Genomic DNA, 14,929 nt, shown 5'->3' on the forward strand with positions numbered 1-14,929 from the left:
AGCCATTATTGTCATAATATACTTGTCGAAGAAGCGCTAAGAACAGTCAGACTTGCCTGTGATGCGTATACTGCAGACTGGTACAGTTTTATTTAGTTATATAAAACGGATGTTTGTTTTTTTACCTAAAAGTGTTTAGATGTGAACTTAACATTTAGTTCAGGGAATTTTGATACAAAGAGAGAGATGTTATAAATTTCTAAGACTGTGTTGTCCCCACTAAAATCAACGCTTTATGGATACGGCGTACATACGTCAGTTTATTCTGACATTTTAAATCCCTTTGGAAATTAACATTTTGTTATCTTCTCAAACCGTGCATAATTTCGTATGATTACAACCTCAAAGCTCGAAACCTGATAGCATAGTGTCTCCCATGTTGTCACATCTTTCTTTCTTCAAGTTTTTTTAAGCTTCTAGAGGCCAGATTGGCCGGATATGAAGATTATCTAGCAAAAAGATCTTCAGAGAATTTTTTAGGGATTTGATAGCGCCCAGCAAAAAGAAATCTTTTTTTTTTAATTGAATTTGACTATTACAGACATTCTTTAGAAGATGTACCTTTACCCAATACCCGCTTCCCGCCGTTTAATGAAAAATAATAGTGATAAATGGAATGATACAGATATTTAAGTCATTAGGCTCTCATTTAAGAAGTTTCTATCATCGCTGTATACCTAGAAGCACATACCTAAGGCTAAGACAATACATTAAATGTAGAACCTTTCAAACGCCAACCAAGCCTTTTAATTAAAAAATATAGAAACAAATATTATAGAAAAGATAAATCATATCAATTTGGCAGAAAGTGCCTTATCAGAAAAGTGCTTAATATAACGACACAGTGTACAATGCTACAAGCTTCGCACCGACTAAAAAGACTGATAAATGTTTTCAAAAATATCCGGCATCTACCGCAGGTGAAGACACAATAGACACACTCCTGGAACCAAGAATCTAAAAGTGTCAGAACGAGTTTAGTATATTACACGTTTCATGCCTCTTTACGAAGGAATAAATTCTTGACAGGTCTTACGATCGCTGCAGCCATGGAACGGATCTCCTTTGCTACGATTGTGAACTATTTGGTAGGAATTACATTAGAAATTATGTAAACTTTGTTTAACAACGAATTATGTAAACGTCGATAAGAAAAACCTCTTTCTTTATAACTCAGGCCTATGTTTATTTCTTGCAAGGAGGATATCAGATATGTAAAAAAAACCCTTACCTCTGAAAATGCACCCCACCTTTTTGTGAGTATGATGCGTCTCTCAGGCATTCGGTTTGATATATCTTTAAGTGGTGCTGTTAAAAGGTTAATTGCTTTCGAAATTAAGTCTCGAACAAAAAAGGAAGAACGCTCTGACACAACCAGTTGAACTTATTACTAACTCGCCGTTTTATATTCTGCATCATCTAAAAACATCAAATCGCCACTTGATAAGTGATGATTCAATATGAAATAAAGACGCGGTCTGATTGGGAGATACTAAGCTAAAGAGAAATGCCCTCTATCAGAGCAAAGTCAATATGTATACCTAGCTCAGTTCTTAAAAATGTAAGCGAATTTTATGGGGCCGTTTGTCGTAATGGATGTACATGTATCGCATACCAAAAGAAAACTCGTTCGTAAACAAAAGCACAACCTCATACCTATAGAGGCAGAAGATTCGTCTTGAACACATGAGCCAAAGTGAAATCTAGAGCTTTGGCCTGTTTCCAAACCAAAAGTATGTAGTGCCAATGGAATCGACCAAGTAACCCCTTGCGGTTTGTTTTTTAAGCATTTGGATATACTGAATGTACGATTTTTAAACTAATGTCGGCTCAGCATATATTTAACTCAAATTTGTATGTGCAAGGTGCTTCAATAAACGAAAGTCACGATTTTAGAAAAAAGAATTGGGAAAAAACTATCTATGGAATTCGAGCCGTAATCAAAGCAAACTTAAAAAACACTTTCTAGACGCATTTAAATAATTATATTGTATACTAGGTAAGAGTACAACTAAATTCGACCTTTTTCACGTAATAAGACTGGCGGCGTTTCACTGGAGTTTCAGATTTTACCTAAATTATTGCAACAACTAGTTATTTATTAGCCATCACTCCCCACAAGTGCGACAAGAAACAAATACAATGATTGACAGATGTGTATCTACTCGTTGCCGCCAGAAACGTTCACGGCTACTGCCAAAAAACTCGTCCAACTAGATTTTAAGACCCTTTTCACTGTCAAATGTAGGGTTACCTATTTAATTTGCCGGTGACCGAAAAAAATTATAATTCATCGGAGTCACATCTATAAAAAAAAAAAAGCAGCTTCCACCCAAGCTTTTGCGAAGTGGTTCTTATTGAACGCAAATTGACTTCTTGGGACGAAGATTTGGTTTAACTCTTCAGTTTGAACGTCTCTTTTAAAACTACTCGTTCTTTTCGAATTCGAGTAGATACTACCTCTTGTCACCCGTAATAATTCCATGCGGAAACCCGTTCTAACTACGCGTTGCTCGGTGCCGGGCGAGATGTTCGAAAACAAGGAGAAGTTTTTTTTGTGGCGTTTAGTTAATGCACTCAAGCTTCTAATTTTTAAGTAAATCCCATATATCCAAAGTGCCTGTCGATAGTCATATTATTGGCGTTAACTTTTTCGCTCAATTCCTGACTTGTTTGCTAACCATTTTCTTCAAAAGTGCCTCCAATTAACCTTGACCGGGCTAAGATGGCCAGCGGGAGCGGAATGCGTCCTTCAGTTTCAAAATGACATTTTTGGACTCCTTAAACTCGTTTTAAGCAGTTCTCTCGTTATGGTCATTCCTGTGCACAGCACAAATATCCCAAGCATCTCCGACAGTTGTTTGGCCTCGACCAATTTTTAATGAAAAAGATGAGTTTGTGAAAAGCCAACCGGGGCAAGTAGTGTCCACCCCGAAATTTTTAGTAAAACACTACGCCATGGCGAATCAAAAAGTTTTGAAAGAGTGACCACCCTCGGCTCTACAATGCCACTGAGAGTTGATTCAAGAAATCGAAACTGACCGAACCTATTTTTCGTGCATTCGAAAAGGGCAGTTTCCACTGCATGAATTTGAACCAAGCTCCCGGCACACCTTTTGTTTTGCCATAAAGCTTCTGAGAGCTCTGGGTTGATAGTTACTTAAGCTAAACTAATTGTTTTTTCTTTATATACAGGGAAATTATTCAAATTGCTTTAGAACATACCAGAAAAAATCTTGGCAAAGTTATATATATATATATATATATATATATATATATATATATATAAATGCGAAAGCTGTAGCTAGTATGAAATGATTTCATTGTTTTAGGTGGCACATCACTTAAAACATCTTTAAGAAGGGCTTTCATCTTTTCCACTTCTCTTACAAACTGCCCAGTATTTTTAATCTCATTGTAGATATCGCTGTATTGGGAAATATGAAAAAGTATAGAACCGTTTTTGGAAGCCTTGACAAAGTAATCTATTTGTGTATACATTTACGTAGAAGTTCATATGAAGCTAGTGGTTTCGTCAGAATAACGCGATATGCTTTTACAGGTGGAGGTGATTTATTCGGGGACAATATCACTTTCTCCCGAGGACAAACTGTTGTGCCACCGCTTCAACCGCTACATTTTCTCTATAGTCCTTGATATTAAAGACAATTCTATGCGTCAGTGCGTCGGATTTATTACGCCGTGCGTCGTTGCCGTATACAACACAAGCCATAAAAAATTCATTCTAAACAAAGACGTCATGTGCTCTGTGGGCCCAGCGAGGCCTCCCCAAAAAGAACGGTTCGAATTTGATGAGGACATGTACAAGGACGCCGTTGTGGAGTTGCTCTATCACATCAACGAGAACCTTCCAAAACACAATCCAGAGGTATGTGAACGTAGTTTTGAGGTCCATCGCAAGTAAATGATAAGACAACTACGTAAAACGTCTAATCGCACACACACACCGCGCCATTCACTGTCATAGGGCTAGTTTAGCGCTATTTCAACAATTAAACTCAAACAATCATACGAAATTCTTTTGTATTCCGATCAGGTGCACCTTCTCGCTTCTTTTTTGTCATAGTCATGTGTAAGGACTTTTATCATTTGACTGCCATTGCATGCAGGAGTTCCTAGTTGATTTTAAGATGCTTAATTTTAAGATGCTGAATTGGAACAGCAGGTATTAGTTGTGATGGGTATGCGTTAATCCGTTCTTCTCGCTATTATTAGTACCGCATGTCAACTCGATAATCTATACCATACAGTCGCCTGCAAGGCGCACTAGAACTTAATTCTGAAGCTTTATTATTTAACATTCGACGCTGTGGTACAGAAAGCATCATAAGTTACATTCTAGTATATCAATATTGCAGAAACGACATTTTTAGTCTTGTTGTAAATGTCAGTTGCGGAAAATTGCGTATCTAGTTACATCCAGCATTGCTTTCATATTGGAAAACTCGTTCATTGACGTCTCGGCATTATGGCCAAATAGTGAATTTGTTTTGGTTATTTATGAAGATATGGCCATTTAAACAAAGCTTATGGGTCGAGCGAATGAAACTGCTAGGCTACAGAAAACCACAAACATATATGTGATATATTTAAGAAATGCAGTAAGAAGTTGTCAACAGCTGGATACGATAGTTAAACGTTATCTAATTTTAACTATTTAATTGTATTTACGTACCTTATTCTAATATTACACCTTGTGATATCGTTGAAAGCTGGTGTCATGGGAACCACAACGAGGTACTCATCTGTCAAGTCACATACTGATGACTGCACAGCTAAGTGCTGTCTCCATCTAAATCATTCGCGCACATCCGATTACCCTAACAAGCGTAAAATAGAGATCCCTGTTCAACTGTCACCGACATTCTTAAACTGTTAAGACGCTTTTTTCTGTTAATTTTTAAGTCGTCATTTTATTTTGGGTTTCTGACGTTGACGTCTATTGCAGGTAAAAATCGATTACCACTACGGTCATTACCGTACCAATGCTATAAGGTCGTTCGAATGTTATATCTTAACAAACAGATGTCCGTCTATGACTTGTTTTGCAAGGTTGGCGGCTGGTAATGCGAATAACAATAGAAAAAAGCTATCTCTGTAAACAAATCTATTTGTTTGGATAATAAGCTGGTGTCAGGTCGCTCTGTAATCTAATATGATGTAATTAAGTTATACTATGGTTTCAAAGAGATTACGTGATCCTCTTGACATGGTAGTTTCTTAAGCACCTGAGTTTACGAGCCCAAATCAAACGCAGTCTTAATAATCTAACCAAACTAGACGAACATAACTTTCCAACGTTATATTCTATAGGAACGTATTATAGGAATGCCTAGCAAGTTGCTAAGATAGATCACTTTGCCTAAAATCTATAATGCTCCGTGCGTAATACTTCGCTATATTTATGGCGTAAGATAATAAAGGGAGATTTCGCTAGAAATTTGAATATTAATTCTATTGGCGTTACTTTGCCACGACATTGTTATGTCAGTAGTACATTACCTTCCAAAATGTAAGCATTACTTCGGAGCTCTTTGTATAATGCCGATACTAAATAATGGGTTAAACGGGTCTATCCCATAACAAATGTTCGTTCAAAATATTCGTTTTACTGGTCGTTCAAGTTGGGGGATATATTGTTTGGGAGCTGCTGTAGGCTGAGAAGTCTCGCTACAGCTGCCTTTGTCAAGCCCCGTCTTCCGTAGGCCAGTCGTTTATGTACAGAAAGACATTGTAAGGTAGGGTATTAAGTGACGTCAATATACTGTTATAGTAAGTTTTAAAGTCTAGGGGTCTACAGGGTGTGAGGTAATTACGCTTGCAAGCTTCTGTGGCCACAGATAAAATTAAGCCTAAGCCTGCCGTAGCAGTTGCTTTTCTTGACAGCGCTGATATTTGTCCTTCGTTTGTTTTGACATAGACTTTCCCTCTCTTTATTAGTTAAACTAAGGCCTGCCTTTCCTAATTTTTATCTTTTTTGTGCATGACTGCATTTAGAAGGCGGTACTGGGAACGGCCGTTGCTGCCGAGATCGCGCGAATCCATGTCTGATGGTCGCTCTTGTGATACATCCTTTACATAAGATCTCGATAGTGGATACTGTAACATTTAGGTTTATACAGAATCTCATAGAATACCCCTTCTTATCAGGAATGTGCATATATATTGGAACTAAATATCTAGGGTCTTCTATATTTTCAGTTTTCATGAGCTTATAAGGCTAACTAAACTTTCACGTCGTCAGAAATTCCCGAGATGCTTAGCGTTTTTCAGATCCAAGGATTTGTTGAATCACATTGGGTTTCATTGTCATGAGGGATTTTACATGGTCTAAGATGAATTCTTATTTCAACGGAAACTTTACGTGGTGTTTATTCGTGTCTTCCTTGAATGCTTGTGAAGTGGCTTCTTATTCTTGTCCTCATAATAGTTAAGCTGGCGTTCAGCCGAGTACATATTAAAGGTAAGCTTCACACAATCGATGGGTAATTGGGCTGCGCATAATGGAAATGTTTTTGCTCCTTGTTGACAGTAGACTTCGAACTGCAACACTCTATTTACCGTTACTATTTTGAAGTCTTGATTTGTGGAGCTTATTTGTGACAGCTATATGCTGGTGTGTGACTATGTTTTCCAAGTATTTTAAGACAAGGAATCAAACTGTTTCACCTATTCAACACAAAACTAACTTTTCTTTGCATCTTCCTTAATAAATCCAGTAAGATTGAATATTTTCCGTCTAATCGCTCGAAGTTCACCTTGACGTATTGGTTTGGAACAGGTCTCTCATAAAGCTATTGAAAATAGTTTCAAGGTTTGATATTGTTTAATCCCTAGATATGCTTCCTCTTGAAGCTCGCGCTGCTTTGCATTGACTTAGTAAATATACTACTTAATCATCCCCTGTAATCTTCTAAAGGCTCATTAATTTCTCGATTTTTTCTACCAATTCTACAAAAAAAAAAGGAATCTTTGCTATCGTCAACAATAAATTTATGTGGGTTCACTTTTTTGTGGAAACGTGGTTGATAGAATACGTAATGGTATTCGACAATTCTTTTCGTTATTTATCATGTGTATTGGTGATGCACGCCGCTTCGGATATTTTGGAAAAAAGTTAACGAGTCGCCTGGGGTTGCGTTCTTACATTGTTTCTCGAATGTAAAAACTATTGTACCACTTTACGTGACGAATTGATGTCTCTTTGGAGTCTTATGTACATATGAATGTTACTATTTCGTGCAGGTTCACTCCCGTGTTCCGTGGGACGAATACCATCGGTACTACGTTCGCTCGACGCGGGCCTTAGGCGAAGATGGAAAACCCCTTACTCCTCATACAACAGGATATTATAGTTTCAGCCTGTACGTAGAAATCGTACTTCTTTATCACATATTCTACGGTGAAGTATGATTTATATATGCCTATTTACATGCAACTATGTGACTATTTGTCAGATTATGTAGTACGCTGTAGTGTTTTGATATAGAGATTTACGTACCTATTCTGATGCTTCACATACCTGCTTACTTAATAGTTGGAATTAGAAGAATGTTAAACCTGAGATTTTTGTAAGCCAAATACCGTTTCTGCCTAATCTTTCTCGAGTTCAAAATTTAACTTATAAAGGCACAAACAGACCTAATTTTGTTGTCCAATTACTTGAATTAATCCTTTTACTAAAATTGCCTAGAACTAAAACTATGATCAATGCCCATATTGCACGTAAAACGCATCGCACTCGAACTATTAGTTTAGATCACCCTTGACTAAATATTCTATATGCGAAGGATCATGAGGATCCATTAAGCAGCTATGTCAAAGCAAACCGGCACTGTGGTGAAAATGAAATATTCTTAAGCTATTCAAGACAAGAAGCCGATACGAAGCGGGCAATACGGTCTACAGTCTGAACCCCTTTAGTAGGTCTCTAAGGGCCTACCATCACCATCTCTTGATCGCAATGGAGAGTTTCTTGGGGAACAAGGTATGTAATCGACAATCGTTAAAGGTAATAACAATAAGAAGCGCCGTGAGCAGCCGATTGTGAAGATCAAATCAAGGACAAGCTTTGTTATTGACAAATCAAAATAAGCGTCGAATGCTAGGTCGTTGCGAAAAATCTAAAACTACGACCTTAAGGTTCCTGGATCATACATCATAAGGAAGCTTTAGAAATGAATCATGTAGAAGGCTGTGGAAAACACTTAAGTTCAGGGTAACAGTAATTTGGTCAACACTATCATTCGAGACCTCGACAGAACGATTACTTTCTATAAAGAAGACTGATCAAGCAGTCAACACGATGGCAAGTACTGAGTACAATACGAGCGTTCAACTTGTCCTACCATCGGACAACCGAAGGAAGGAAAAACAGAGGTATTATACCCAGTAGCACATGCAGGTTATTGGAATAGATTTCGGCAATCGATAATAATCTAAAAACCTGCCGTCTAGAAGTCGGATAATATGGGACTTGGTACCCTTAAAAACAGGGGCTGATAAAGAAATAAAGAAAAGTAGCCAAGACATTGACCAACCTTCTTCGAGCTTCGAAAGGGCATTACCATGATGAGATTTGGGCGCGTATAAGATGCAGGAATAAGAGCTGAAATAAGAAAGCCCGAGATACAAAGAGACACGGGTACTGTTGAAATTTCTAATAGAGAACAAAAAATTTTGCCAAGCGATTAAAAACCTTTCATGCAAGAAAGTGTCAATTAGATGCAAAGATTATTCTTCCCTATAGCCATAAACTCTACAAAAGGAACCTCCTAGTTCTTTGCAAATGTAGGTAAAAAACCAGCTATAAAGAACAAGTTCTAAAATGCATAGAAGAAAGGAAACTTGATACAAGTTAAAATATGAAGAATCACAGGGTCAAACGTCAATTAAAACGCTTTATTTCTTATGTTTTCTGAACATTTCTCAAAAAGCGCTAAAGAAATTACTAGCTGGAAGACAGACATGGGAGCTGAAGGAGCACACTCTCAGTAGGACAAGACAACTTCAACGAAACTTGGTCAAATCTTAATCTATCCTGTGATAGCAGCAGCCATGGAAGAAATGTAAACATCGTTTTCATGTACTAACAACAAGGGCTACCTAAGTCGAGAGAGATAGGAAAGCATCTAAGATGATTGTGAATGTCCGGCAGCGTTTATACGAATACCATTCTTTACAATAGTAGACTCTAGCGCTTTGGACACCAATAAGGACCCGCAGAGCAGCGAAGGTAGTCTCACAAAGGATTTAAGGAACAATATGGACTGCCTGTTCACAAAAGTTGTGTAAAACTGTATCTGCTTTTAAAGCCCTTAATGCGATTTGCAATTTTTCAAGATAGTCTCAGATATCTAATGCTAAAGATGTATATATATATATATATATATGAATTTAAGACCGCTTGTACACAAGCACGTGAGATTTTTTTTAATCATTGGTGACTCGTTTAACTAAAGCTATGTACGCAATGCTGAAGAGCGTATCCTGTCGTATTATATGTCATATAGAACCTCGTTACTCAACATTCGAAAGGACTCTTATTTATTTACGCAGCAGATATAATTTAACAGACATGACACGCAAGTGACGTGTACTAATAGTATATATGTTTAATGTTTCGTTCTATTAGGCAATTAAGTTTCGCTCAGTATGTGAGCCAGAGGACCGTGCGAACGAACCGCAATAACATAACAAACGATGACCAGCCACTACTCGAAGTGGAGCATGTTCAGAAACGACTGGAGATGACAATTCCACGGTTTGCCGACCGCGCTGGGACCCATTTCGCTGCACGTGATATCAATAACGATCGTGGCAGTAGCAAGGTTTACGTTCTGCCAGAGTTCGTAGCTGTACACGCGCTAAAAGCCAGTGTATGGCGTAAAGCCACCTCGCTTCCGTCTATTCTGCATCGACTGAATAGGCTAGCCGTCGCTGATGATCTATTGGTGCGCATTATTAATCAAGCTGGACTAGGCCGTCCCCTGCGTTGTGGAGAAAGTTGGGAGCCTCTACGGTTTGAGAGTCTTGCAGGTGATAAATCGGTTCAAACGGGCTTTCGAGAGTTTGGCCGTCTCATGGCGAGTGAGTCGCGTGAATTCGATGAGCAGAAGCTTTTAGCAGGCATGCAACTTTTAGAGCAGCCAGACTTAACCACCTGTTTGGGTCCATCTCCGGGCGATATTATGAAGGCCCTTTCTACAAAGCACGCGCACGACCTATTCGACATGGAACGTCTGGAACTGTTGGGTGATGCCTTCCTACAGATAGCAGCTACTTTTGCTTTGATTGACCGCCACGCAATGGAGACAACTCGCGAACTTGCTGTTCTTCGTCAGTACCAAGTGTGCAACCAGCATTTACTTTACCGGGCTCTCGAACATAACCTTACAAGTCTCGTAAACACAGTACCATTCCATGCCCGACGCTGTTTTCTTCCTCCGGGCTTTCAGGTATGGCCCCACGAAGAACGATTACTTGAGCCCGATTTCCTCCGTGTCTTTCTTGGAACGTACGGTTACGAATACAACGGTGAACTAATGCTAAAGGACATGCGCTTTGCTATGTATTACGACAAACTGCTCGAACAAATACAGCAAATGTCAGAGGAGGAATTTCTCATAGAGGTAAGAGTTCTCTAAAAGCTATGATTTTTCGAACACAATATAGGAAAAAAACTAAAAAAAAAGTACTTGGGAGCCTGGAGAATGTCTGATATATTCTCTAAACAAGAAAAGTATTTCTTAACAATTTTCAAATTTGTCTTAAGTTAGTAACTACCTGTAGGCATCCTATTAATATTCAAGTAGTAGAAATTCTATGTAATTTATCTGATTCGAAACTACCATGTATGAAATAAGGTACTCGTTAACTAAGCTTGTAACTGGTCATATCGTAATTTCAGTTAAACCAGAACTTCCTTCAAGATCGGTTTCTCCCTGATAGAAACACCCTTCTCGTAAAGGGTTTCCAGAGCTACAAACCTAAGGTGGCTGGTGATGTGGTAGAGGCGCTGATCGGTCTTTACGTGGAAAAGTGCGGTCCTGTGGGTGGTCTTAAATTGCTTAACTTTTTTGGTCTCGACTTCGGCAACACCCACACTCTAAACTTTATTGATGCGTTTAAGTTAAACATAGCACCTGGCAAAGACACCATTGAGCCCAATGATTTCACTCCATTTCAGCATCACATAAATCGTATCGAAAATATACTGGGATACGTATTTCAAAACAAGGTTCTTGCCTTACAAGCTATCACGCATCCGTCATGTCAAGCGCACCGTCTGACTGACACAAATTGCCGGTTGGCGTTCCTAGGTGAAGGACTGCTTGATTTTCTCATTACCGTATATATTTATCGTATGAACTTAAAACTTGACCAAGGACAATTGACTGATTTACGAGCGGCTCTGACTAATAGCCAAATCTTGGCCCATGCAGTTGTTAAGAACAAGCTACATTCTTCGCTATTGTATGCCAATAACAAATTATGGACAGCGATCAGGAAATATATTGATAATATCGAGGAAATCGGATTGCGACTGAATACGGTGCTAGGCGACTGGGAGACAGAGGATCTTGAAGAGGCCAGTGTACCGCGATCTCTTTCTCGTATTTTGGAGGCTCTTCTTGCTGCTGTATTTTTGGATTCAGATAAATCCTTAGAACAAGTTTGGAAGATTATCGTCAAAATAATGGGATATGAAATTTCTGTGTTCTCTAAACACATACCGATCTCACCTATTCGGGAGGTTTGCACGAAATTTCCGGGTACATCGTTCAAAAAGCGTGACATACCTGCTGGTAAGTATACGCCTTACCACTGCTTTCTTAAAAATGTATGCTGTTTTGCTAGGACAGATATGCCTAAATCAGATGTCTTATGGTCGACTCATTGTCGGTTTTATGTTTGCCCTTGTATTGTCTGAGAGTTTTTCCTAAATAGGTTCTAGTTATGTTACGATTATAGATACAGCGTGTTTTTCGGTAAAACTCACAGCAAACCCCTTCAGGCATGTGAGGTTCTTATGGAGAGTCAAAAAGTTTCAAGCCATTATTTTGCTACTAAACGTATGTACGAACATTACATGACAGAACATTTGTGTTTATGCACACGTTACTGCACTAAGGAAGGTTCTGTTTAGCCATGGTAAATTTTGCTTTGCGCTATGTTTGTTAAAAATAGGTTGTAGTAACCTATATAAGGAAGCAGATGCCACGGTGCTCCCTTGCACAATCATAGTAAAAAGAGGTAATTTGGAAGAGAAGTGACACTTTATTTTCAACTATGACTACTATGAAGTATTTACATAAACTCTTTCATACGTTTTCATCTAAGTGCCAATTGTAGTAGATCTTGAATACAAGTACACGTAAAACATGGCACCACGAAAGTGTTTGATATATTGAAAGTAAGCGATGAGATGTTAAAGATATCAAGTATTCGCAGCAGGATAAGATTGTTTTGGCAGAGAAATCTTAGCTGTGAGAAATACAAAAAGATAAGAGAAATATCCTTGACGAGAGCCATCATTAATTCTCAAAAAAATCAAAATTTGCTAAGGTGATGGTTTTTCTGGGTTAACTAGGTGACTCTAAATATCTTGTTACATAAAAATACATAGAAAAGCTAAAAATGTGCAAGATCAGTTGGTTTTATAGCTTGAACCGGGTTCTCAATCTTATCCGAAAGTAAGTCCGGATCCGATTCTTAAAATAACTCTAGAAATTCCCGATATTTTTGGAGACATACATCATATTTTGTGTCACTATTTAGGTATACCAGGTCTGGTACCACAGTGGAACGTTTTTAAATGTTTTCGTTTTCATGGTAAAGAACAAAGTGCAAAAACGAAATGGAAACCGTAAAAGTTATTACCATTATTTATCTTGTAGTAGTAGTTCCTTCAACTTGTCAAATATTTAAATTCAAATTATAGTATAGAACAATTGCTCGCTTTATTGTGCTTTTGATGGATTTGCTATGGGCTTTCAGATTCTCCATATATTCCAATAGTCAAGGTTGAACACTGAATTATGTGATTTTTATTTTTATAGGCTGAAGTACAAGTGTCTTCATAATTTAAGAGTCCTCATTTCCCATCTGTTAAGGTAGCAAGGGAGAAAAATAAAAATAAACAAATTAAACGAAGGCTCTCGAAGTCAAGTGACTTTCTTCCAGTTTTTAGCAAAATATTGTTCCACCTGGTATATGTGTAAAAAGCAAGACTAATATTATATCAAGTCCTAGGTATCTTCGTCGCTATCGCTGTGATGGGTGGTGTCTCCAGAATAAGTTGCATTTTTACGCAAGGCTCATCTGTTCGAGTTCTTTCTGTTGTAAGCATTACAGAACGCGGCATAATTATGCGCGCGTCCGAAATGATCCATACGGAGAAGCGGCCTTATTGGTGCGCATCGAGCTGCCGTATAAGTACGAGTAAGAGGCGCTAGCCGGTCAGCTGGCTTTCACAATATACCAAAAATTTGTCCACTGTGGTGAGCCACAGGGCATCTTCGAGCAGTAGATTTTATTACGTATGTAGTCATCAGGTGGCTCCTGTTCTGAATCAAAAATGGCACAGCACTATTGTGAATCGCGCGAGTCGAAGTCGAAACCGCGATCACGCGCTGTCACTCTGGGAAAGCAGGTGAAAACTGTGCAGAGGACACTGTAGCATGATTGTACTGGTTCGGTGCAAAGGTCGGCGCCGTTTTAAGTCTAGGAGATACATGCGCGCATTTCGACTTCCATTTTCATTAGCGAGTTAGAGGGATCATTAGCGAGTAATTAGCTGTAACAAACTCAGCAACCAATGGGAGTTGTCTCAGCAGCAGAAGGCGAAGGTCAAGTTTGAGGGAACAGAATAGGCGTTGCAGCGTTTGACGAACGGTGCGAGTGATGGGCGATAATCTGAACAACGCTTGTGCGACTCGCAGTTATCGATCGCCGCGTTCCTAATGGACTGGTTCCAAGCAAAAATTAGTAAAGCACATAGACTGCTGCTTAAGATCATATTTCAGGACATATGGCGCGACCGAATGTTGCGGTGTAGAGTCCTATTACTATATATGATATATAGAAACTATATATATACATAAATTTGTGATTTTCAATATTGATTATTTTGGAATCTTTTAGACGAAGACGAGGATATGGTGGAAGTTACAATGTACGTAAAGCTGAAGGATGGTACCATAGAAGAGTACACCCAGCAAGCCGAAACGAAAAAGCTAGCGAAGACGATCCTTGCTAAGAAATATCTTAGACGACTAGAGAAAGAAGAGCTACTAGCTGAGATTGAACGCCGCAAAAGAGAGGGTGAGGACACAGAAGTTGTGCGCATTCTTGAAGACGCCCTGTTAGGGTCAGAACTTATAAAATCTAAATACTATCACAAAAAAAAATAAATATTGAAAATAACAGTGACAAAATTCCAACAAAAGGGCACAAATTGTACGTATAACATGAACGTCAAAACAATAAAAAGAAATTCAAAAAACACTTTTTCAGTTAAAAATTAGGGTAAAGAGGATGGTTTATAGAATTGACCGTAGAGTCCAGGATCGAAAAGGTAGTTATCTGTATTGCAATGAAAGAGAACGAAAAATCGAGAGCTGACAGCGATACTGACAAGTATTCAGTGAATAGCGTTTACGTAAATAAAGCGTAAATAAATGTGGTACAATTACGGCATTTACTTTTGTTTTCACTTTGGTACAAAATTAACGTATTACACTTGGCTTTAATCATGTAAAGTCTAAACATGCTAAGTAAAATTTGCGTAGTTATTTGGGTAATTAACGAAAATGTGATGCTTTTAAAAGGTCTCTACATATGACGTATTTGAAAACAAAATTAAGAAAATTCACTAACTCTCACTTTAACGAACGCTTGGAATAAA

General features: G+C 38.4%; 1 protein-coding gene across 3 annotated transcripts in view; it reads left to right on the top strand.

The window, feature by feature from the left end:
* LOC111271970 (endoribonuclease Dicer-L) overlaps positions 1 to 14,721 on the top strand; it is a 28,787-nt gene extending 14,066 nt beyond the window's left edge. For all 3 annotated transcript variants that reach the window (XM_022853055.2, XM_022853052.2, XM_022853056.2), the window contains 5 exons: positions 3,563 to 3,889; positions 7,267 to 7,385; positions 9,656 to 10,652; positions 10,931 to 11,828; positions 14,167 to 14,721. In XM_022853055.2, the coding sequence (XP_022708790.1) occupies positions 3,563 to 3,889; positions 7,267 to 7,385; positions 9,656 to 10,652; positions 10,931 to 11,828; positions 14,167 to 14,435 (2,610 nt within the window). In that variant the 3' untranslated portion in view covers positions 14,436 to 14,721. The remainder of the gene's footprint in view (positions 1 to 3,562; positions 3,890 to 7,266; positions 7,386 to 9,655; positions 10,653 to 10,930; positions 11,829 to 14,166) is intronic.
* Positions 14,722 to 14,929: the final 208 nt, after the last annotated feature.

This window comes from Varroa jacobsoni, unplaced genomic scaffold (genome assembly GCF_002532875.2).
Source record: "Varroa jacobsoni isolate VJ856 unplaced genomic scaffold, vjacob_1.0 contig01340, whole genome shotgun sequence".
NCBI lineage: Eukaryota > Metazoa > Arthropoda > Arachnida > Mesostigmata > Varroidae > Varroa > Varroa jacobsoni.